We start from the raw sequence: 23,036 nt of genomic DNA, 5'->3' as shown, positions 1-23,036 counted from the left end.
AAGAATTTTTAAATTAAACATTGTTTTATTCAAATTTGGTCTTATTTTTACTGATATTAATGAAGTAATCTTATATTACTCTCTATATTACTTTTTCAAGGCATAAATACTGATGTTTTGAACTTTTGCTTAAGATTGCAAATATACTTAATATTTATAATTATGCATTGTTTTATGGCCTTTTGTCTGGTTTCTATTTTCTTGTCTTGTTTTTCTGTTTTTTAAAATATGTTTTTAGGAGGGGAGGAGGGGGGGCTTTTTTGTATTTAAAAATGTATTGTAAAACTTTTCAATAAAATATATATATATATTTTTAGTTGATCACTACTTAATTATTCTTCAAGAAACAGAAAACGATCAGAAAGTCCTAACAGTTATTCCAATTAATGAAGTACACTTGCTTATCTTTTTGGATATAAACCAGCAAACTGCCTACTAAAGTAATGAATAGACAGACAACAATTTCATATGTGCTTGTCACTTTCACATATTATACCTGAAAAAAGGTAATTACAAATTAAGCAACTGGTGAAAGCCAGCCTCATAGTAAATAACAAAAAATGGTCTTTACTATTTTTTGTACCGGACAGAAGGAAAAAATAAATCAGGAAATAAATGAGATCAATTTAAAAGGCTATGTAAGGACCCACCTCAACTAACCACCCAAGAAACCAGAACTCTTGAAACAGGCATTGTCCCAAAAGGAACTTTTATTAGGGGTTAGTGACAGTAAGGATGTCAAGGCGAGATCTGGGAAAAATCCCGCTTAAACAGTATAGTTAAAATAGCAATCTTCTTCCTCCTACCAAAGTCATAGTGTTCATTTGAAATCCAGCCAATCCACAGGTGGCATGATGTTTGGGTAACTGGCACAGTTGGAGTGCATTTCAGGGTCTTCTCCAATTTCGTTTCTCCGCAGTTGTCTCCCTGATAAGGGAGACACAATTTTCTCTTAAGTGGCTAGGGGGGGCGGGAGAGGAAAAGCGGAAAGCGAAAGTTATCCTAAGCAAAAGCAAATCCCCCCAGCAGAATGGCAGGCCCCAAACAAGAGCACATATGCTGGGAAAACAATAAAGATTTGGGGACCTGACATACCCACCCCCCCTAGAAGAACAGGAAATCCATCTAGAAAACAGAAAAGGAAGGGGAAAAGAAACAACACAGACATATCAGTCAGGTTTATCTGGATATTTAGCATGGAAACATTTGATAAATCTAGGGGCTTTAACATGTTTCACTCGTTCTGGGTGTACCAGGCCACTAGGTAGTGAGTGACTCCATGATGTCTTCGAGAATCCAAAATATCTTTAATTTCAAAGTGTTGTTCACCCTCAACCATGATAGGTGTGGGCACCTGAGGTGCAGGAGGCCTAAGGTTAGAGGTAACCTCCGGTTTGAGTAAGCTGTGGTGGAAAACAAAGTGGATTTTCTGTAGGTTTCTTGGCAAGTCCAATTCAACCGTCACAGGGTTGATGATGTGCTTGACAGCGAAAGGTCCTACAAATTTAGGGCCTAATTTCTTCAAAGGTTTTAAAGATTGCAAATACTTAGTGGAGAGTTATACCCTGTCCCCAACTTTATATGTTTTTTAGCGGCTTGAGCCTTATACACCTCCCTGTCTTCATCCAAAGCTTTCCTGACTACTGGCCAGGTATTCTGTAACTGCTTAATCGATCGCTGCAAGGAGGGAATTTAAGGTTCCTTGGTGGGGAGTTCAGGCATGGCTATGAAGGTCTGACCATTAGCTACTTGAAATGGAGTGAAACCTGTATTGGAATGCACAGCCTTATAATAAGCAACTTCAGCAAATGGTAACAGGTCAGACCAGGCAGTACATTTTTGTACTGAATTTGCTTTTAACCATATGAATTCATACCCTTCATTTCTTAGATAATCATCTTTCTTCTGGGTGTTTAATGGAGAAATCCTCTCACTGTATTCTACCTATCAATTCATCAGAATTAACCACTATGATCTGATTGGTACACCCCAAACCGGAGTCTCTTCATTTAGGCAAAGTGTCACTTCAACATGTGCTCAACAATCTTTCAATCTTTCAATCTTTTTTGCAATTAACAGGAAACACGTTATACAAGTTACTTCCTTTCCAGTGTTATTATTTCTGATTGTTCCACAATGATTCTTACTCTCTCCTTCTCCCCTATTTTTTTCCAGGTTTTTACCACCGAAGCAAGCATTTTAGATGCAATAACAAAAGCATATCTTGTTTTGCTGCAGGTAAGCAATCCATTAATTTGATGTATTTTTCACTATTAACTCTGATTCTTATGCAGAGCTGGTTAGAAGTCTTTGAGTAGCTCCCTCTCAATTCAAGGAAGCTTTTTTGTAATGTTGAAATTTTGTACTTTTTCTAAACCCAAACAGCAACTCTGACTTTCTTTCCAAGTTAGCAATGGCATCAGGCATCAATCACACTCTCTGGGTATATGTACATTTTGGCACCTATTAAATAAATCTTACAATATTACAAATAATTGACTCTTCCTTATCACATAATAGCACTGCATTTCTGCCATCAGTATAAATACTTTCCCAATCTTCTTATCAGCTTTGCTGTACATAAAAATCAACATGGATTTCTTTGAAGTAGAAGTAACTAGAAGTAACATCATCTGCCAAATGGAATTCTTTTCAGGATAGATAAATGACAATAGAAATATCTATTATTCCTCACTCCAACTTAAAATCCGTACAAATGTTATGGTTGGAAATATGTATCAAAGAAATATAGATAGCAATAACAATGGCATTAAGACTTACCTACTGGTTCATAGTGCTTTACAGCACTCCCTGGATGATTTTCAAAGTCCTCATTTTACTAACCTCAAAAGGATGGAAGTCTGAGTCAAGCTTGAGCTGGTCAGGATTGAACTCATGGCAGTGGGCAGAGTTAGCCTGCAATACTGCATTCTAACTGCTCTGCCACCACACCGAGAAAGGTAAATATTTTAAAATATATTTATTGTATTATGGAAGGGGGGATTATTAGGAAAGGTTATGCAAAATAGGAACTGTGGACTTCTTAGCAAAAAAAAAATCCCAATAAAAATTGATGAGGCAGGAGGATGATACCTAGGATCATCTTAGAAAGGATTCAAAGAAAATGTTAAGAATTGTGTTTGAGGTTACCCGCTGTGTTACAAATGTATACTTTGATGGGAAGTAGGAGTCAATTAAGATGTATCTAATCTTTGGATAAATAGCTTTACCTACTGGTTAAAAGGGACACGGTGGCTCAGTGGGTTAGGACGCTGAGCTTGTCGATCAGAAGGTCGGCAGTTTGGCAGGTCAAATCCTGAGTGCCGCGTAGCAGAGTGAACACCTGTTACTCGTCCCAGCTTCTGCCAACCTAGCAGTTTGAAAGCACGTAACAATGCAAGTAGAAAAATAGGGACCACTACAGTGGGAAGGTAACAGCGTTCCGTGCGCCTTTGGCATCTAGTCATGCTGGCCACATGACCATGGAGACATCCTCGGACAAGCGCTGGCTCTTTGGCTTTGAAACGGAGATGAGCACCAGCCCCTAGAGTCAGAAACGACTAGCACGCATGTGTGTGGGAACCTTTACCTTTACCTTTACTGGTTAAAACTATGCCCCAGCCCTAGTGGATTGACCCATCTAATATTGGCAGACAACTACAAATCTGACTGAAAGGTAGAATAAATTCTAGCTGCCCTTACAAGAGCTGAAACCAATGTTAACAAAACAAAACAGTGAGGACTTTCCTCTCCCTTATTTACATAATAAAGTCCTCATTTCTGTTCTAACCTGGAAATTCATATTTGGATTTGCCAAGGGGGTATTTTCAGATGATTTAGGAGGCAACGGTTTTAGTTCTGTCTGGACTGGGCAGCTAAAGATTTTACTTATCTGAATGCATGGTGGCACTGGAAATTCAGGCAGTTTCAGCCCTTCCTTAGCGTTTGAAGGGCCTTTTGTCATGCTGTACTCTTTTAGAAATTAGTTATTGTTATAGCCAAAGAGCAATGATCAGAGCATTTTCTCAGAGTCGCACAAGGAAACATATGAATTGTTTTTTTACCCCAGATGATACTAAGAGAGTTAAAGGAATGGAATATTTCAAGCCAGGGCAAGCTAATAATAATAATAATAATAATAATAATAATAATAATAATAATAATAATAATAATAATAATAATAATAATAATAACAACAACAACAACAACAACAACAACAATAATAATAATAATAATAATAATAATAATAATAATAATAATAATAATAATAATAATAATAATAATGTTGGAAGGGACCTTGGAGGTCATCTAGTCCAACCCCCTGCTTAGGCAGGAAACCCTATACCATTTCGGACAAATGGCTGTCCAGTCTCTTCTTAAAAACTTCCAGTCTTGGAGCATTCACAGCTTCTGGAGGCAGGTTGTTCCACTAATTAATTGTTCTAACTGTCAGGAAGTTTCTCCTTAGTTCTAGGTTGCTTTTCTCCTTGATTACTTTCCATCCATTGCTTCTTGTCCTGCCTTCAGGTGCTTTGGAGAATAGCTTGACTCCCTCTTCTTTGTGGCAGCCCCTGAGATATTGGAACACTGCTATCATGTCCCCCCTTGTCCTTCTCTTCGTTAAACTAGACATACCCAATTCCGGCAGCCGTTCCTGGATGCATTCTGTATGCTCTGGACTATCATAGCCACAATAGCAAACATTGGCTATGTAATCCCAATCATCTGGGAGCCTCCGTTTTGATAAAGTTACTGACTGACAGTGACCTAATACAGTCCAGCCACAAGCAATCCAGTGAATGTTGCTGAAAGCAAAACAGGCTATTTTCCTCCAAAGAGATCCACCAGACACATCACCAGAAGCTAAAATCATAAGGCTACGTCTGATTTACTCTGGCCATGCGATGCGTGCAAATTCATCGGAGGAGGCAGTGATGCTAAAGAATGGTTAATGGAACGAGAAGAAGGGGCAAGCAAAGAACACGCCAGCTTGATAACATCCAATCTGACACAAACATCCAACAATTGAAAGGAGCTGGGCTCAACAGGGTAGGCATGGAGAGCCCTTGTCTATAAACTCATCAAGAGTCAGACACGATCGAATGGCGAAAATAACAACATATCCACCGAGGGATGTGCATTAACAGAAATGAGCAGGTTCGGTTCCATTTTCTCCTTTTTTTTTCCAGGAAAAAAGAAAAAAAAATCTGTAAGGAAGGTTTCACTTAATTACTAAACTGCACAAGGCAGACCAGGGATCTTTTCATCTCTCTGCATTTCCTAGTTTGGTCATTTGACTTCATGACATTGCAAACCGACATAGTCATTCCAGGAAGGCTTGGAGAAAGGAAGATGTTTCTCAGCAAACAGCTGAGTTTCTAAAGGTTAAGCAAAGCTGAGTTATTTGACATAGCAAAAAAACAACAACAACAACAAAAAAACAACCAAAGGTAAATATGATTTCCATCTGCCGCCATGGAATCTGGTGAATCTTCTTTCAGATTCTTTTGTAGAATTTCAGACAAATATAGCAGACCCAACACTAATCCCATTATAACATTAGTTAGGAAGTGTGTCCTTGATAAATTGGGAGAAGCTTTAGACCACTAGAGCCAGATGCCATCAGACATGGTAGGAAACACACAACTATTTTAAAGGTGGCGTTTGTAACTTCCCTTTTTTGGTTGCAATGGGAATTGTAGCACTTCACTACAGACCATTTTTCTCTTCACTGCTTCCTATAGGTTTCAGATGATGAAAATATTGTTTGTTGTATTGTTTCTCTTCTGGTTAATGTTTGCTATTCCTTATAATATTTACTGTATATCAGAGAAAGGGTTTCCTATCTGTTTATATTTGGGATGCAATTTTCAAACAGCACTGAAAATGTTTTTTATAGCATTCCTCTTTATTTGTTTTAGACTTTTTTGTAGCCAGCTTTAACATCTCTATTATTTTTAATTCATTATAGTTAAATACGATAACCTGAGTGTTTTGATCTATTGTTAGCAGCGGTGGTTTATGAAATTAAAAATAATGCATCAAAGTTTTTCTCATGAAGCTGACTTGTTCAAGTCCAGGTTTTTGAGGTTTGGACCTGTGTGTCGGTGTAAATGTCTGTCCATATATAAAGTAATTTTAATTTTTGTTCAGTTAACTTTTCATTCCTTAGGCCAAATATTTTTGAAAAGGCGGAGGGGAATATTTTTACAATGCACTTCTGAGTAATTGAGGCTTCTGTGATTTATTAAGATGTGCTTCTGTCCTTAATATCATCATTTACTAGAAGGAATAATTCAAAATCTAGTTGTGTCGATGGGTGGAGAATTAGAGCTGTGCAGCTACATAGATGTTACATTAGGTATTATATGCCTTTTTCAGTGCCATGGGAGAATGGGAAACAATTTGAAGAAGAAAAAATAAATAAAAATAAAAACAAAGACATTTCTTCATCCAGAGTGAAGGTGGCAATCAGAGATTTAATTTCTAAACTTTAGAAACTGCAGCCTGCCTTTGCAGAGCTATAGATGAAAAAAAAAAATACACCAAGCTTTCTAACATCACAGTGTGCACTGTTGGTGCTCCTGTTTTAAGCACAATGGATATGTACTCTGTTGTTGTTATTGCCCACAGAGTAAAAATTATGCTCAGAACAAAGATTCCTGCAGCAGTGCCCCACACATCAATGGATTTCCTACTTTGGTTTCTAAGTCAGAGGGTTGGGTGAAGAAGAGGGAAAAATGTTTTATTCCTATCTGAAGAACCAGAGAACAGCACTGTAATCTGGTGCTATAGTTGTGAATCTCTGGGGAGCCTTTTTGCTTGTTTTCACTATTTATTCTTTGTCCTTTGTCCTCGTGGGTTTCAGCCTCTATACCCTACTTCCCCAAGCTACATCTTATATAGTCAGTTACTGGAACTAGAAGGAGGGTGGTTTACTCATTTTTAGACAACCTATATGAACCCATTTGGTTGGGGGCTAACCCATCATGTATCAACTAGACAATTTTTTTTAATGGGTCAACAAATTATTTATTTATTTATTTATTTTAATTCCATTTATATCCCGCCCTTCTCCGAAGACTCAGGGCGGCTTACAAGCTTAGCAGTAGCCTTCATTCTATGTATATGCCTGCTTATTAGGGCTTTCACACACACACACACACACCCCAAGCGGCATTATTACAAAGTCAGCTTAATTGCCCCCAACAATCTGGGTCCTCATTTTACCTACCTCGGAAGGATGGAAGGCTGAGTCAACCTTGAGCCTGGTGGGATGCAAACCTGCACTAATTGCAGGCAGCTGGTGTTACTTAAGGAGGCATTAGCCCACTGCTCCACCAAATTATGATTTAAAGAATTCAAGTTCAGTGCTATATGTGAAAGGAACCCCTTTCTTCCCTCTTTGGGGGGGGGTGTCTTTCTTTTGGCTGTTTGTCTTTGGTTCCTTGGTTCAGTCCTGAATCTGTGGCCTCAGGGACTGAATGTATTCCTTCTGCAGGCTGGCTATTCAGAGAGTTATTTGAATTCTGTTGCATGGGATACACTGCAGTGTAACTAGCAACACTCCAGTATGTCCAGTAAATGCTAATGACAAGCATTTTCCTAGTATTGTTAGTATTTAAGATGTTATTATGTCTTTCTTTTCCAGCATCTCCATTTATTTCAATACTTTGGATGGCAGCTGATGGCAAAGCCACGGTGAGTATGCAACATTAATATTAAGGAGAGAAAAGAAATTAATATTATTCATTTAGCAAGAAAATTACCTGGTAAAAGCTTTTCTGTGTTCTTTTGTCCCCACTGAATCATCCAGTAAACTCTCAAGAACCCAAGGGGGATAAAGACTTTGGCAGGAACATTGTAAATTATTTTTTCAGATGAGGACATTTTCCAAAGTGCCACTGCCTGATGATACTTAGATACAGTACTTAGTAAACAATGCATCATGGATGACAGTCAAAGGTCGGACCATATGATGAGAGTATTTGCAACCAGCATTTGGCATTTTTTAATGCCAAAAGAGATACAGAAGTTTTATTATATACAGAAAAATGACACGGTACAGTTGCTGACTTCCTAATAGTGGGTTGCATTCTCCTTGTAAAACCACCAGCAGTATCTGCAGCAAGGTTAAAAAAAAAATCAAGATGGTGGCTGTCTTCATGTGATTCAAGCCCCACCCCATTTTAATGTTCACTATATAGACATATTAAAAATGCTTCACTCTAATGGTCACAATTACCATTTTGCCATTACACACACACACACACACACACACACTCCATACACTGCCATAACATGTCAATATCTATGGGAGAATGGTTAATGGGAAGTTTTCTTCCTGAGGTAATAAGTATCTTTGCAGAGAAATGGGTAAGAATGAACATCTAATGCTTTCTACTCCAAAATGGCTGCATTGGTCACCTCTTGATTTGCAAGTTTGAAACAAGATGTGATCTGATGACACCTTCTTGAATTCAATATTTGTCTCTAAAATAGCATCTTCAGCTCTCTTGGCTCCTAGAGATTATGGTGGTTGGTTTGGTCAGCAAGCTCCTTTTCAATGATACGATGCAATGTAGATTGCTCTTCGGGTAACTAGGTGCACTGATGTATTACGCTGCTGAAAAGAATAATGCTGAAATTAGAAGGATATATATAAACCATTTTTTTCTAATACAGATGAGGCAGATTTGAAGCTTCATGGATGGGTTTTCTCAAATCCACTTGAAAAAAAACCCATTAACTGTTGGGTTATATTATCGTGTAGATTTTTCTCTTCCTAACCTTTCCAGGGTTAATTTAAAGCAACAAGCCTCAACAAGGTGTTGGAATACAGAATTATTTTTATCAGAATTCTAGATGATCCATTCCGTTATCCATCTCCTTGGTTTTCATAACTCAACAAACTATGAAATATTTCTCCCTTTCTGAGTTATTTTCCTCTCAAAAATGTGGGTGTGCAATCCCTCTGGTGCACAGGATACTGTGAATAATTACATAGCATATGGCTATGTATTAAGCAGTTGGCTTAAAAATCCCAACCACATTTCAGAAATAGAAGGCACCAAAGGTTGGCAAAGTGGCTCTTGGGCCTTTTCTCTGGCAGCTCCTCAGTTTTTACTGGAAAATTGGCAGTAGTGAAGTAGCCAGGTTGATGGCTTGAATTGCTGTTTCATAATGACTATGTCTGTACTTGATGGCAGTGAAAATTACAATGGTATTGTCCTGGCGGTTTACCGTAGGGCCACTTAAGTTACAATGATTGGTGGCTGAGTTTTCCCTCCCATTAACATTCTCATTTGCCTGGTGGAAAAGAATAAAGCACAAATTATTGTCCCTGCTGCTGATGGGAGGGAGTTCTGCCAGAAGCAATTTTAGATACGTTGACAGCTCTGTGCCACTTTGTTCTTTCATTTGCTCCTGTCCACTGCATCGATCACCTGCAATGCTTTAGCCATGGAACAGAGCGAGCTCAAGCCATTGCTATGGATCAGTGGCTGCAGATGAGCCATGGGTTGGTATGGGCTGCCAAACAGGACATGCTGTATGTACTGTATTTGGAAACTGGTGAAGACCAAACTTTTCCAGAGGACCTTTTGGAATGGTTGCTCATCATTGGTATATTCATGTGTGTTCTGTATTAATGTCATTTATTGGTTTTGATATGTTATGAATGGTTGTAGGGTTATTCTTCTTGTTGTTGTTGTTAGCTGCGAAGTCGTGTCCAAGCCATCATGACCCTATGGACAACGTTTCTCCAGGCATTCCTGTCCTCTACCCTCTTTTAGAGTCCATTTAAGCTCACACCTACTGCTTCAGTGACTCCATCCAGCCACCTCATTCTCTGTCCTCCCCTTCTCTTGCCTTCAACCTTTTCCAGCATTAGGCTCTTCTCCAGTGAGTCCTCTCATTAGGTGGACCATAAGCACCATAAGTTCAAAGGCCTCAATTCTTTGGTGCTCAGCCTTTTTTATGGTCCAAAGGGTTATTCTTACCAGGGACATTTTATAACATATGGTACTGTTGCAAGCTAGCTTGAATTTGAAAGGATACAGTGGCATACACATTTATCTAACAAAATTATAGTTGCCCCTCCCTAATCTTGTGGGGTGGGCTGGGGAAGGAGCACAGACTAAGGTTAACAGAGAAAGTCACCTTCATTAGTTGTCCCAAAGATGCTTTTTCACGAGGCAACTGGACTTCGTTTTCTTTGAAGACATATCACTTCTCATCCAAGAAGCTTCTTTAGCTCCGACTGGATGGTGGGGAATGGAAGGATTCATACTCTTTGAAGACAGCTGGTCATTTGCATTCTTTTAGCGAGTCGTTGAGCCCACCTGGAGGTTTATCTGGGTTGTCAGGGTCACTTGAGTAGTGCAAATGGGTGTGGAGCCTTCTTGGTACTGTTTTGTAGAAAACTATGTTGTAGATAACTATGACCTGGATGACTGAGAATCTCCATAGACACTCCTTCTTTAGCCAGCTTCAATTCCTCTGCAACCTACAGGAAGGCTGTGCAAGGATGTGGGAGGGGGAAGTAAAAATGACTTCAAAGAGTAAGATTTTCCCTTTCTGTCACATGAACTGCTTGTCAGTTTCTATTCACTCTAATGACTAGCAGGGTGTCAGACATGCCAGTCTCCAGCTTATTCAGCAGGAAATGGACAGATGACATCCCCTTTTACATAATCACTCCATCACTTTACCTCCATCATGGCTAAAGTGCCACAATTATGCAAATAGTAAGGTTTGTGTTGAGGGAAGATGAAAAATATTCATTCCACAATGGGTCGGACAATTTACTAGGGCTTGATTAAACTTAGGGGATAGGATAAGCTTAGAAGACATTGTCACGAGCATTGTGTTCTTAAAGAGTGGTTGCAATTTTTAAAGACTTTGTGTGGTGGGGAATAAAATTATTTACAGCTGTTCTGACCTAGAGAGTATCACTGCAACAATTCCAGGAACAATGTTCAGGAAAAAAAATCAAACTGAATCTGTTTAGAAATTTGCAAATTCGGCAAATGCTTCTAAGTTGTTGGAGTAACTTCACTGCATTTAATTCAATTTGACAATTTGCTTTGACTTCAGATTTGCTGCAGAAGAGCATTTTGATTCAGAGATTTGATTGAATCAATTTCAAATGCAATTTCTAAATTGAAGCTTCACACAGACCCCTAATCCAGAACATAATATTTTCTGATAGACTGAATTCAACAACAAAGTGTGTGTGTGTGTGTGTGTGTGTGTGTGTGTGTGTGTGTTTGTCACCAGATGCCTTTTTTGTGCCAATTCACTTTTGTTTAGTAATACATTAAACTTTTCTGTAACAATGATCTCCTCAGGTTAAGTAAATTCAACTGTTTATTTTAAATTGTAAATTTTAAGAAATCCCTGAAAGTGTGATATTAACATTCTTTGAATAGTTTTTGAAAAAGAATTCATATAGATCAGGGCTAAATTCAAATACATTTTCATGGGGCAACTAAAACTGGGTGAAAGAACAATTTCTGGCTCTGATGTTGCAAATTTTCATCCCTGTTGACATCCATGCTGCTCCTGTGACAATGTGGTGTGTTGTTTCCTCATTAGCAGGATGATGATGAGACAGCATTGTGCTTTCGACACAGTCTTTGAGACAGAGATGATGTGATAGTTTCCCAAGGAAGGGGGCAGATCAATTCACATCTGAAACATTTTAATTTACCTTGATTGAGATGAGTTTCTAATCTCCCATTCAGTAAAATCAAAGTCACTTCTGCCTTTATGGATCTTATGCCACCTCCAGCACTCCAAATGTGTTTCCAACTTCCCATGTTTTGAAGAGGTTAAGATACAAAATGGACACCTAAGATATATAAGGCACCCTTGAAAACTCTCTTCTTGCTTTTAAGAAGCAAAATGAATGCTTTAAATTACCTACAAAATAGCAAAAAAGATTGGAATATTTTGGCCCTGTCCGTGAGATTGCTCACCTATGTGCACCCCAAATCATAATTATGGCTCAAATCTTTTGAGTGAAGTAATTTGAAATGCTATGGACTAGCTCCGTAACTCCATCCTGGGAGAAGTAATTTTTTTGCCTCCATTCTAACACTTTGATTCTAAGAAAAGAGTACACTTTGAGAGAGTTTCTGAACTTCAGTTCAGCTTTTATTTCTTAGTTGGTTGGTTGATTACAGTTTCCTGAAAAGTGTACAAGTATTTAACAGAAAAGAAAGAAAGTAAAGCAAATCAATGTAAAACAAAAACAACACTAATAGTTAACAGAAGTTAAAATAATAATAAATCCATCAGGAGAAATAATAGTTGATATGCTTAAGAAATCTTCTTCAAATGCCTCGTAGCTTAAAAAGGTCTTTAGCGGATATCAGAAAAGTGTCCAACAAGATTCGGTTCACAGATGGCAGGGTGGGAGGTGGGGGAGGAAGAATCACTATTGAACAACCTCTTCCCTTGTGGCCACCCCTCTTGCCTCACTAGATAGGGATCCATGAAGAAAGACCTCAGAAATAGACCTTAGGGTTCAGTTAGTGAAAACAAGTTTAATGTATTTATCTGCATGGATTTTAAAGTCTTTCCCTTAAGCTTTAGTTCAGGCAGACCTGTCTGAAAGCTACTAAATCCTTCTGTCTTGCTTACTGCAGCTGAACTTTTAACTTAATTGTAGTCTGCAGTGTGTTGATGTTGGTCTTTCTATTTTAAGATTCAAGGAAAATTTGCAGCACTTGAGGCCAGCAAAATCAGATAAGCAGAGTGAGGTGTCAGTTGTGTCTGAGATGAGAGTTTCATAATTTAGGTGTGATCAGTGAGTAGGTTGTCCCAAAGGTGCTTTTACATGAGGCAACTGGACTTGATTTTTTTCTCTTTGAAGACATTTTGCTTCTCATCCAAGAAGCTTCTTCAAAGAGAAAAAAGAAAGCTCAGTTGCCTCGTGAAAAAGCACCTTTGGGACAACCATGACGTGGATGACTGAGAATCACCACAGATAGTGAGTAGGTCCTTCTCTTTTCCACACTAAATTATGCCACCAAGTGTGGTCATCAGATCTCAAGCTTGGTCAGGCTAATATTTAAGGAGGGAGGATTATCTCAGCTGTCATCTTTTTGGACTTTAAAGCTCATTATCAATAATAGTGCCCAGAAACAAACAAATAGAGTATCAATAGAGCCTTGCTGGATCAGGTAATATGACCCTGACTTCCACTTTTTCTGCTATGTTCGGAACCAATTCCAGTTCCCAAAGATGCAAAGGAAGTCCAAGGTAGAGCACATTCCAACAATTGGATCTAGATCCAACTAAGGCATGTGTCACCATAGCCAGACAGGGACCTTATCAAGAACAGATGCAGTGGCTGTTCACACCGAGATGATCAAAGGCATCTTGGCTACACCTGCCACTCAGCTTTCAAGTAGGCCCACATTTCTAGCAAGCTGCAGTATGGGCATGTGACAGGTTGCTTATAGGGCAAATTCAACATGTGGAGATGCTTGGTTGTGTGGCTGAGGCTTCAGGTAAGAATCTATGTTATAATATGAAATATCAATGGTAAACTAAAGAGACACTTGTCAAATAGCTCTGGGGACTTAAAAGAATTTACAGGCACAAAAGCAAGTGAGAGCTGGCGTAGCATACACCTGGGAATGGAAAAGGGTAGTTTGGGTATGAATGAATGATGTGAGAGGAAACTCAAAATGGACAATGGGTTCGGAAGAAGGCAAGGTATTCTTGCAAGACAATTCAGGAATCTCCTGCCCTAGTGGAAGACCATTGGATATCAAACCCAAGTATAACTGTGTGATACTTTGTGAAGACTTTTATCTTTGTGAAGACAATCTTGCCTTTTTCCATGATTTTTTTAATCAATGTTATTTGATTATTTACCCAGAGACATGTTGTTCCAATATCTGCTCTTTCTCAAGTTATAACACACAGTGCATATATTAAAGAAAACCACCAAATTAAAATGCATTGTGTTATGGGGAAATCACTTCCATGCAAATCTATTTAAAATTTAAAAAGTTCAATAATAAGAAAAAGGATGGTGTTGAGAGACTAAAGTGATGGTGTTGAGAGACTATAGTACCCTTTATTGCTAGGGTTGAACAAAGAACTTAGAACTTTGCATACTTACGTTGATTAAATATGTGAATGACCAGCTGTGTAACACACCAATGAGTAGAAGTTCATTCCAGTTCAAAATCTACAAATACTTGATCACTGTAACCACACTACTTCCACTAGAGATGATTCATATGTTTAACTGCTCGTCCTTAAGGAAGGATTCACTGGGTGGTATTTGTCGGTTGAACCTTCATATTTATGACTCATTGATTTTGGTAGGATTAACTTGGCTATGTTGTGGTACGAACTAGTGACAAAAATACAGGCTGAGTCTCTCCTTCCCCTGATTCCTTGCTGTTTGCCCAGCTCTGCCATGGGAATGGCTGCCGAGTGATACAAAGATTGCTGGTAGTTATGCCACGTGCAGGTATTCATACTTTACATACCGTTGAGTCCTGGATGCACATACTCACCGTACTTGCTTTTACCCTTTGAATATTAGGGACCGATATAAAGCTGCAAAGCTTCATTTTCAGATGGCTGCTTTTGGTTTGTGTTCCTCTATCTAGCCACCCTTAACACAGACTAGCTTGCTGCAGGTGTGAAACAGGAAGCTGTACTGAAAGAGACAGAAGAGCGCAATACTTTTTCTCTAGGAGCTCCACATGAATCAATTTTAATTACAGCATGTTATGCTTCAGCTCCTGGCTTTCCCATTTGCTGTGTGGCAAGCGTGTTTGAAAGATCGCATTCTATAGCAAGCTCTACCTCCATCTCCTCGTCCTCCTCCTCTGTCCTCTGCAAATGTTACAACACCAATTGAAATTTCCTCTTTTCTTTCTTTTCTGCGTGCCTTGCAGATCCCTTTGCGTCAGAAGACGAGGAAGAAAAATCAAGGTACTGAGTCTGCTTTGTTCCTCTTTTTGTTTACATTGATATCTTGCTCGTGTGAAACTGAGGGCTTTTCGAATCAGCTAGTGGTGGTGGCGGTGGTGACTGCTATATCGTACTCTGTTCAATTTTTGGTTTGATTAAGAGCGGAAAACAATGACATGCTCTTCCTTTGGACTAAACTGCTTTGGTATGTAAATAATGGTGTGTGTGTATCTCTTCTCTCTCTCTGTGTATGTGAAACAAGACAAATATCAGCTGTGACAAATAATTTTGAGGCAAATCGGCTTTGAAGGATACTTTAGCCATATATTAATACTTGTTGGAGAGATCTCTAAGAGTAAAAATTAGCAGCTGATTTTCATTGGAAATATATTTCTCATTCTGTGGGATATTTCTAAAAGCGTCTAAAAGCATTGCTTTCACTAATTTAACTTGGTGAACTATTCATACCCTGAAAATCCTAGGGTGTATTATTTAAAAGAAAAAAAAATAGTATTTTGCATGTTTTTTTTTTAAAAAAAAAGTGACACTGTTCATATCCTGAAAATCCTAGGGTGTATTTAAAAGGAAAAAAAAATAGCAGTTTTGCTTGTTTTTTTTTTTGTAAAGTGACACTTGCTTCTAATTGCACAGGTTTTCACAACATGAGTCGCCGAAGGATCTCATGTAAGGATCTCGGACTGGCTGATTGTCAGGGATGGCTGTATAAAAAAAAGGAAAAAGGAGGCTTTATTGGCAACAAATGGAAAAAGTTTTGGTGTGTCCTGAAGGCTTCGTCATTATATTGGTACAGCTATCAACTGGTAGGAATGTTAATCTTTTCATTTCTATAAATCAATCAATCTTACTTCCCTATCTTAGGGACATTTTACTGCTATTTTGTTTTTTATTTCTTTTACTTTGTTTTTTTCATTCAAATTGGTTGTTTTAATGTTTTTTTATATATTTAGGTTATTATTTTGAATGCCATGCAAAGTCAGTTTGTGGGATGGGCGGCTATATCAATGTGATTGAATCAGTCAACAAATGAAAGCTGTGTGTGGTCTTTTTATCTAACTGTTCTCACTAGCTTGATGGAAATGAACTTATAGATCAACAATCCAAGCAATTTATTTATTGGATATAAGTGTTTATGTCCCACTTTCCTTACACTCGTGTACGATTCACAGATGTCCTTTCCATTATTGCTCCATGATGGCATTTTCAGATTGTCCTTAATTTTTTAGGAAGTCACGTTGATAAATTAATGTCAGCAAAGTATAACATAAGTAGTTTCTGTTTTCTAATACTGTTGTCATGACAACTGGTTTTCATCTGTCTTCTCCACTCTTGTGGCCTCCACAAAGATTGGATTACAATAGCTTTGTAGTCACTGCCCTGTTTGGAGATTATAGAACTTGCGTTTAAACATGGCTAAAATTTTCTTTCTACTACTGCATTCATAAGGGTAATCTGGCATAACATTTTTTTAAAAAACAACAACAACAACCAGTTAGGGAGTTACTTATAATGTAAATGTCTGGGCCCACAGTAAGCAGGACAAAGCACCATTTCCCCAATGTATGATCCATTTGAGATTCTTATTTACCTCCAGTCAGTTCAGGGCCATGCATAGGAGCTCAAAAAATTAAGATGGCAAGTGCAATCAAGCTACCATCCTTTTTTGGTATCTATAAGAGCTATGCAATGAACATTAGAAGAGGTTTTGGTTGTGTGGTGGCAACTGCCATCCTGACTTTGTTGAACCTCCCTGTGGGCCTATGGATAATTTGCCTATCTATTCATCTGATACTGTCACTTGCACTTTATGAACAATAGCATACAACCACTGATCACACTCCAAGGTCTCTCGTTTGTGGAGTTCCTCAGGGGTTGGTCCTCTCGCCTCTCCTGTTCAACATCTACATGAAACCGCTGGGTGAGATCATTCGTGGTTTTGGAGTGGGTTATGCTGATGACACCCAGCTTTTCATCTCGACCCCAAACCACATCAGTGATGCCCTTGACGTGATGTCCCGTTGCCTGGAAGCGGTCCGGGAATGGATGGGGAAGAACAGGCTTCAACTCAACCCGGACAAGACTGAATGGCTGTACATACCAGCATGTCAGGATATTCAGAGTATTCCATCTCTCAATATCGGGGGCGAGTTATTACCCCCCGTAGATAGGGCTCGCAATCTGGGTGTCCTCTTAGACTCACAGCTCTCCTTAGAAGATCATATAGGAGCTGTGACTAGAGGGGCCTTCGCTCAGGTTCGTCTGGTGCGCCAGCTGCGACCCTATCTGGACCTGGATGCCTTGCGTACAGTCACCCATGACCTTGTGACCTCTCGTCTTGACTACTGCAACGCTCTTTACATGGGGCTGCCCTTGAGAACCACTCGGAAGCTTCAGCTGGTGCAGAGTGCAGCTGCATGAGTGCTTTTGGGGGCCTCCCGATACTCCCATATTACACCTCTGCTCCGTGAGCTGCACTGGCTTCCAGTTGCCTTCCGGGTGAAATTCAAGGTGCTAGTGATGACATACAAAGCCCTACATGACATGGTTCCGGATTACCTACGGGAGCACCTGCTGCCAGCGTCAACATCCCTCCGTCCTGTGCGCTCCCACAGAGAGGGCCTCCTCAGGGTGCCACCGGTCAGAGAATGTCGGCTGGTGACCCCCAGGGGGAGAGCATTCTCGGTGGGTGCGCCAATCCTTTGGAACCGCTTACCAGCTGAAATCCGGATGGCCCCCGACCTCCGCTCCTTCCGGCATGAGCTAAAAACCTATCTATTCCAACAAGCCGGCCTGGCCTGATAGATTTGGGTTTTAATTTTTTTTATTTTTATTGTATTCTTATTTAATTGCTCTGTACACCGCCCTGAGTCCTCCGGGAGAAGGGCGGTATATAAAAACAAACAAACAAACAAACAAACAAAAAAACAAACAAATAAATAAATAAAGTTGGATTAGGCCAAAGACCTGAAGCTTCCTTCAGGGAGAGACTTGCTAATGTCCTTGAAAGGACTTTTTGGCTAGGTACATGATTACCATTGTTTAAAGAGGCTTTTCCCCTCCCCATTGTTGAAGTAGAAAACTGTGACAGTTAGGACAAAGGACAACTCCAAGGTGATACTAGAAATATGGGTCAATTTAAATGCTGGGATTCTAATCCGGTTAGAATACTGACCTGGCAGTCAGGTGGTCAAGGTGCCAACGTTATTTTGATATTTGTTTAAAAATAAATTTGACATCAGTGTCTCTTTGATCCATTGTAAGGTTTAGTAACTGTGGACCTTGAATATTTTCTTGGAGACATTTTGTTACCAGACTTGATTACACCTTTAGTCCTAGAGCAGGGGTAGGCAACCTTGGCTCTTTTATAGCTGACTCAGGAATTCTGGGAGTTGAAGTCCATGAGTCATAGAAGAGCCGAGGTTGCCTACCCCTGTCCTAGAGGATTCAGTGCTTAAGTTCTTCCTTGATTAAGAAGTTTGTTCTAAGAGAATCCTCCTCTTAATCTATGGATATCACAATACTTTTAGTGGTATCCTATTAAATGATAGCATGGGTAGTGTGCAGCAGGATTTTGGAGAGGAGTGTGTGGAAATACCACTGTTGTAGATTTTCTGATTAGGTTTGAAGGTATGTAAAGCTGAACTAGGCTTTATTACTGGCTTCCTTTTGCCTTTGTTTTAATGATGTTGTTAAACAAATAGTTTCAGTTTTGGTTCACTACTGCCTCTGAGGTTTTGCTGAAAAGAAGAATGAAAATACATTAAATAGACAAAATTAACAATTTTTTAAGCCTGATCCTAAGAGAGTTGGAGACATTAATGGGGAAATCCACTCAACATTGATTAACATGATTTGCTATTTAAAAATGGAATCATGGTCTTTATTAACGATTAAGTGCTCGCTTTAGTTGATTCCTATGTTATTCTTGGAGGATAATATTTCTTTTTTTAATTAGGATCGAGCATTTAGAAGCTATTTCTATTGAAAAGCTAGAGTGAATTAGTGTATTATGATCTATTTAGGATTTACCATTAGGATTCAGACTATAGCAAGTCTTATGACCAATAGCTCAACACTTCTGAAAGTATCTTGCTCTTTTCTGCCCACAGTTTTGTTCCTTACAATCCTTTGTGATTTGATTTGACACCATTGCCATGACATATTTAATCAACAGTCAAACTACGGCTATTATTCCGATGACCATATGCTGACACTGGTTCTCAACCTTTTGTCTGTGGGGCCACAATGTCATCACAGGGCATCCCCAAAGGCTTGAAAAAAATATTATGATTTAAATCTTAAGTCTTGGTGCTCCATAGCCATGGCCCGTGGCCACAAAAGGTATTTAAAGGGGGGTCCATGGTGAAGAAAAGGTTGAGAACCACTGTGCAATCACTAACATATAGCCTTCCCCATCCTCATCTTATTGAACTACCATTCCCTGCAGATTCTGCTTTCATTTCTAATTCCTGAGAGTTCTTCATTTCTAATTCCAGAGAGTTGTTGCCCATCAGTATCTAGAGAGCTACAGATTCTTCATATCACATGTGACTGATGAGATGATATTGATTTCCACCAAGGATTCCCTAGTAGCATCTCCCAGGCCATTGTGGGAAAAGAATGCTGGACCAGGGTGGACCTGGAAAGCCTTTGGTTTAGTCTAGCATGGCTTTTCTTATATTTTCATTGCCCTCTAGCAAGAATGATAAGAAAAACTCCATCTGCTGTATGTTTTTCCCAATTTATTTATTTATTTATTTATTTAATATCCCACCTTTATTGGTTTTTATAAATAACACACACGCTACTCCTTTCTAATCCTATTTTCTTCACAACAACAATCCTGTGAGATGATTTGGGCTGAAAGAGAATGACTGGCCCAAAGTCACACAGGGCTCCAGAATACTTTGCACAGCAACAGAATATTTCAGGAATTGCCATTGAGTAAGAGAGAGAGAGCAAGAAATGCACGAATTTGATAAATTTATTATACATTTGTTGATTAGACTACAGAAAGTGTATGATTTAATCATTACCTGTGTTTCTAAACTGCCCTACTCCTCAGAACTCAAGGTGATTTATTAAATATATGATACAGTTAATAGGCTGAAAGTATAGAACATTTTGTGCTAATGTAGCATTGCAGATTGGTTCCTGAATGTGATAAGAGAGGTATATGCTGGAATTAAACTATCTGCAGGGATAAACAGGATGTGTAGATTCAACACTGAGCAGGGTATGACCACTTGGTTGCTTAAGGGATTGATGTATAAATGTATCAAGGCTGTTTTAATGATATTACAGACTTTTTGGCTAGGTGCATGAATGTACATTTTTGTGTGAAGGTAACACCATGTTCTTGGTTGAAAACCTGAAAGATTTGCCATGAATATTAAATTGTATGATGCAAAAAGAAATATGGATCTGAAAATTAATATATCAAAAGCAAAGGTATTTGTAGCTGACAAGAAAGATGGGGTGAATGATTGCATGCTATACCTAAATAGAATATAAACATATTCTTGTGTACTGTGGCAGTTTGTTCATTAAAGAGGGAAAAATTGATGGAAAAATGTTGGATGGGCAAATGATGGTAGAATGGTAGTCGATAATATATAATACAAAGTCTGTTCTGAGAAATTATTATTGCCAAAGAAAAATGTACCGTATGTGTATAAGTATATGATTTTGCCCACCTTGTTACAAAACAGGAGAGCTGGGTATATCAAAAGAAATATAAAAGTAAACTGAATGGAGAGGGAAGTGTCTGTGGTAAACCATGAAGAAAATTGAAGATGGATGAGTGCTGAATTATACAGACTATATATAAAATGACTAACAGGTATAAAAAAGATGCATTGCAATCGGTTGATCTATAGACAGAATGAACAAGGATTGGACTGAAAAGCAAATACATGAAGAAAATGGAATGAAATGAGAAGAGAGGAAAATGGAATTGGATGGAATTGATGAAATCCTGAAAATCCAGAAGTGAGGAATTTAAAGTTCGAAAGGGAGTGCCTGAATTAATACATGGATGGGTTAGGAGGAGGGACTGTCTGAAGAGATGAAAAGGTGTGGAGAATTATAATGAACATTATTGATTGGCAAACTATTTTCTCTCTCTACTTTCCTTTTATTACTTATCTCTTTCCTGTACTCTACATAATATTGCTTAGCTTAAAAGGGTATGTGATGACTATATATGTATGTAGGAGAAGGCTGAGAATATGGTTTTGGCTGCGGGCTGCTAAGTCTTCAGAGCAGGGGTTTTCAAACTTGGCCCTTTTATGACTTGTGCACGCTGGCTGAGGAATTCTGGGAATTGAAGTCCACAAGTCATAAAAGGGCCAGGTTTGAAGACCCCTGCTTCAGAGCATTACCATCACAATACAACTTATATTGTAACTTTACCAGCAGAGACGTTTGAGGCTGATTCTTTTGACAGTGAAGGCATTCCGAACACCTCAACGATCTTTAAGCACCATTCTGTCTTCTATCCAACCTCTAAAAGTTTGGAACTGAAACACTGATTATTTAATGTTTCCCCCAGGAGGTGCCATGGATGACTGGACTAAAACTGCAACCAAGGGCAATCTTAATCAGCAGCTATCTTTACTGAATAGTGAAGAAAAGAGATATTTTGATAATTGAATTTTTCTGATCATGAAGGCTGTGCAGTGGCGTAGCGTGGGGGGTGCAGGGGGGGCCGGCTGCACCGGGCGCAACATCTGGGGGGGCGCGCTTGCACTCGCAGCTCTCTGCCCCTGCCTGGCTCACTCACTCTCTCTCACTGCAGTGCTGGCTGTGCGAATCCGATCCGAGCCGCCGGGTCGCCGCCCACTGTGGAGGGGGGGGTGCCAGGCGTGCAGTGCAGTTAGGGGGCGCAAATTACTTGCCTTGCCCCGGGTGCTGACAACCCACGCTACGCCACTGAGGCTGTGCAAATAGAAGTGTGCAAATAGAAATCACCTAGTTGATCAGATCCACAGAAGTCTTGTACTACTCCATAGGTGATTTTTTTTCATGAATAAAGTGCAACTAAAAGATCAGCCATCTTACCCAAGAAATGCTTTTACAAGTTGAAACATGTGGTGCTCTAAGTACTTAAGGCGTCAGTCACATATGCAGACATGTGTTTCTCTCACCTAATAATCACATAGTGGAAAAACAGTGAATTTCTTTGGTTATGTGGCTAACCTCGGACTCTCTAAGCCCAGCATAAAATAAGGACTTGAAATTAAATAACCTTACAATCATAGAATGATCTTGTATGCCCAAGAGAGAGAGGCTGATTATCTGTGAGAAGAAAAAGCTTTCTCCATGAGTGACTCTCAGGGAAAGACCCCAGAGCTCAGGAGCAAAAAATAAAATAAAATTGTAGTACTATAAACAGAAATTATAATTTAGGTTTCACTTCCATATGGAAACAGTCAGTGAACTGCCGAGCAAAGACAATTGCTGTGCAGGCATTCACTTTCTTTGTACCACTATCAGATGAAATGTTCTAATACATCCATATCTTGACTAAGCAAGATAGTTCCAATAATGAGAATGCTTTGTTGAATCCTGTGCCATGTTGAGGCGTTAAATTCCATTGCTATTGGTTATCAGAGATGGGTGACAGCTAGAACCCAAACTCTCTTGATTGAGGAAGACTATGCCCTGTATCCTAGCCATGTTGGCTAGATAAAACTTATGTGTTTCAGATAGGGGAAAGTATCTGACCAGCATTTCATAGCACTTATTTTTCTTGGGGCTTCCCTATAAAAAGGTGACTTCTGTTAGCAAGAGTGCACTGGATATAAATACTGCAAGGATGTTTTGTGTCTCCCTATAAAAGTAGATTTTTCAAGATCAAAAGCTATTTCTGCAAGCAGAAATTATAAGTGCAACCTAGCACCGATTACTTTCTGGGGTTTTAGGAATATGGTGTTTTATAACCTTCACTATTCTCAGCAACCCTATCCTCACTTCACTTATTGAAATGGATAGTTTAAGTTATAAACAGAAATTTTAGGCACTATTTGTGGAGGCAGATGCTTTCATCACAGAAACATTTGGTTGCCGGC

General features: G+C 39.1%; 1 protein-coding gene across 2 annotated transcripts in view; it reads left to right on the top strand.

The window, feature by feature from the left end:
* The first annotated feature begins 2,187 nt into the window (after nucleotides 1-2,187).
* Nucleotides 2,188-23,036, top strand: part of IPCEF1 (interaction protein for cytohesin exchange factors 1) — a 44,427-nt gene continuing 23,578 nt past the window's right edge. The window contains exons 1-4 of one of the 2 annotated variants that reach the window (XM_081319409.1): nucleotides 2,188-2,238; nucleotides 7,652-7,701; nucleotides 14,931-14,967; nucleotides 15,598-15,767. In XM_081319409.1, the coding sequence (XP_081175535.1) occupies nucleotides 7,678-7,701; nucleotides 14,931-14,967; nucleotides 15,598-15,767 (231 nt within the window). In that variant the 5' untranslated portion in view covers nucleotides 2,188-2,238; nucleotides 7,652-7,677. Of the gene's footprint in view, nucleotides 2,239-7,651; nucleotides 7,702-14,930; nucleotides 14,968-15,061; nucleotides 15,152-15,597; nucleotides 15,768-23,036 lie in introns of those variants that run through there. The other variant, XM_081319410.1, reaches the window with a different exon arrangement.

This window comes from Vipera berus (genome assembly GCF_964194415.1).
Source record: "Vipera berus genome assembly, chromosome: 1".
Taxonomy (NCBI): Eukaryota; Metazoa; Chordata; class Lepidosauria; order Squamata; family Viperidae; genus Vipera; species Vipera berus.
This window is presented reverse-complemented; position numbering and strand designations above follow the sequence as displayed.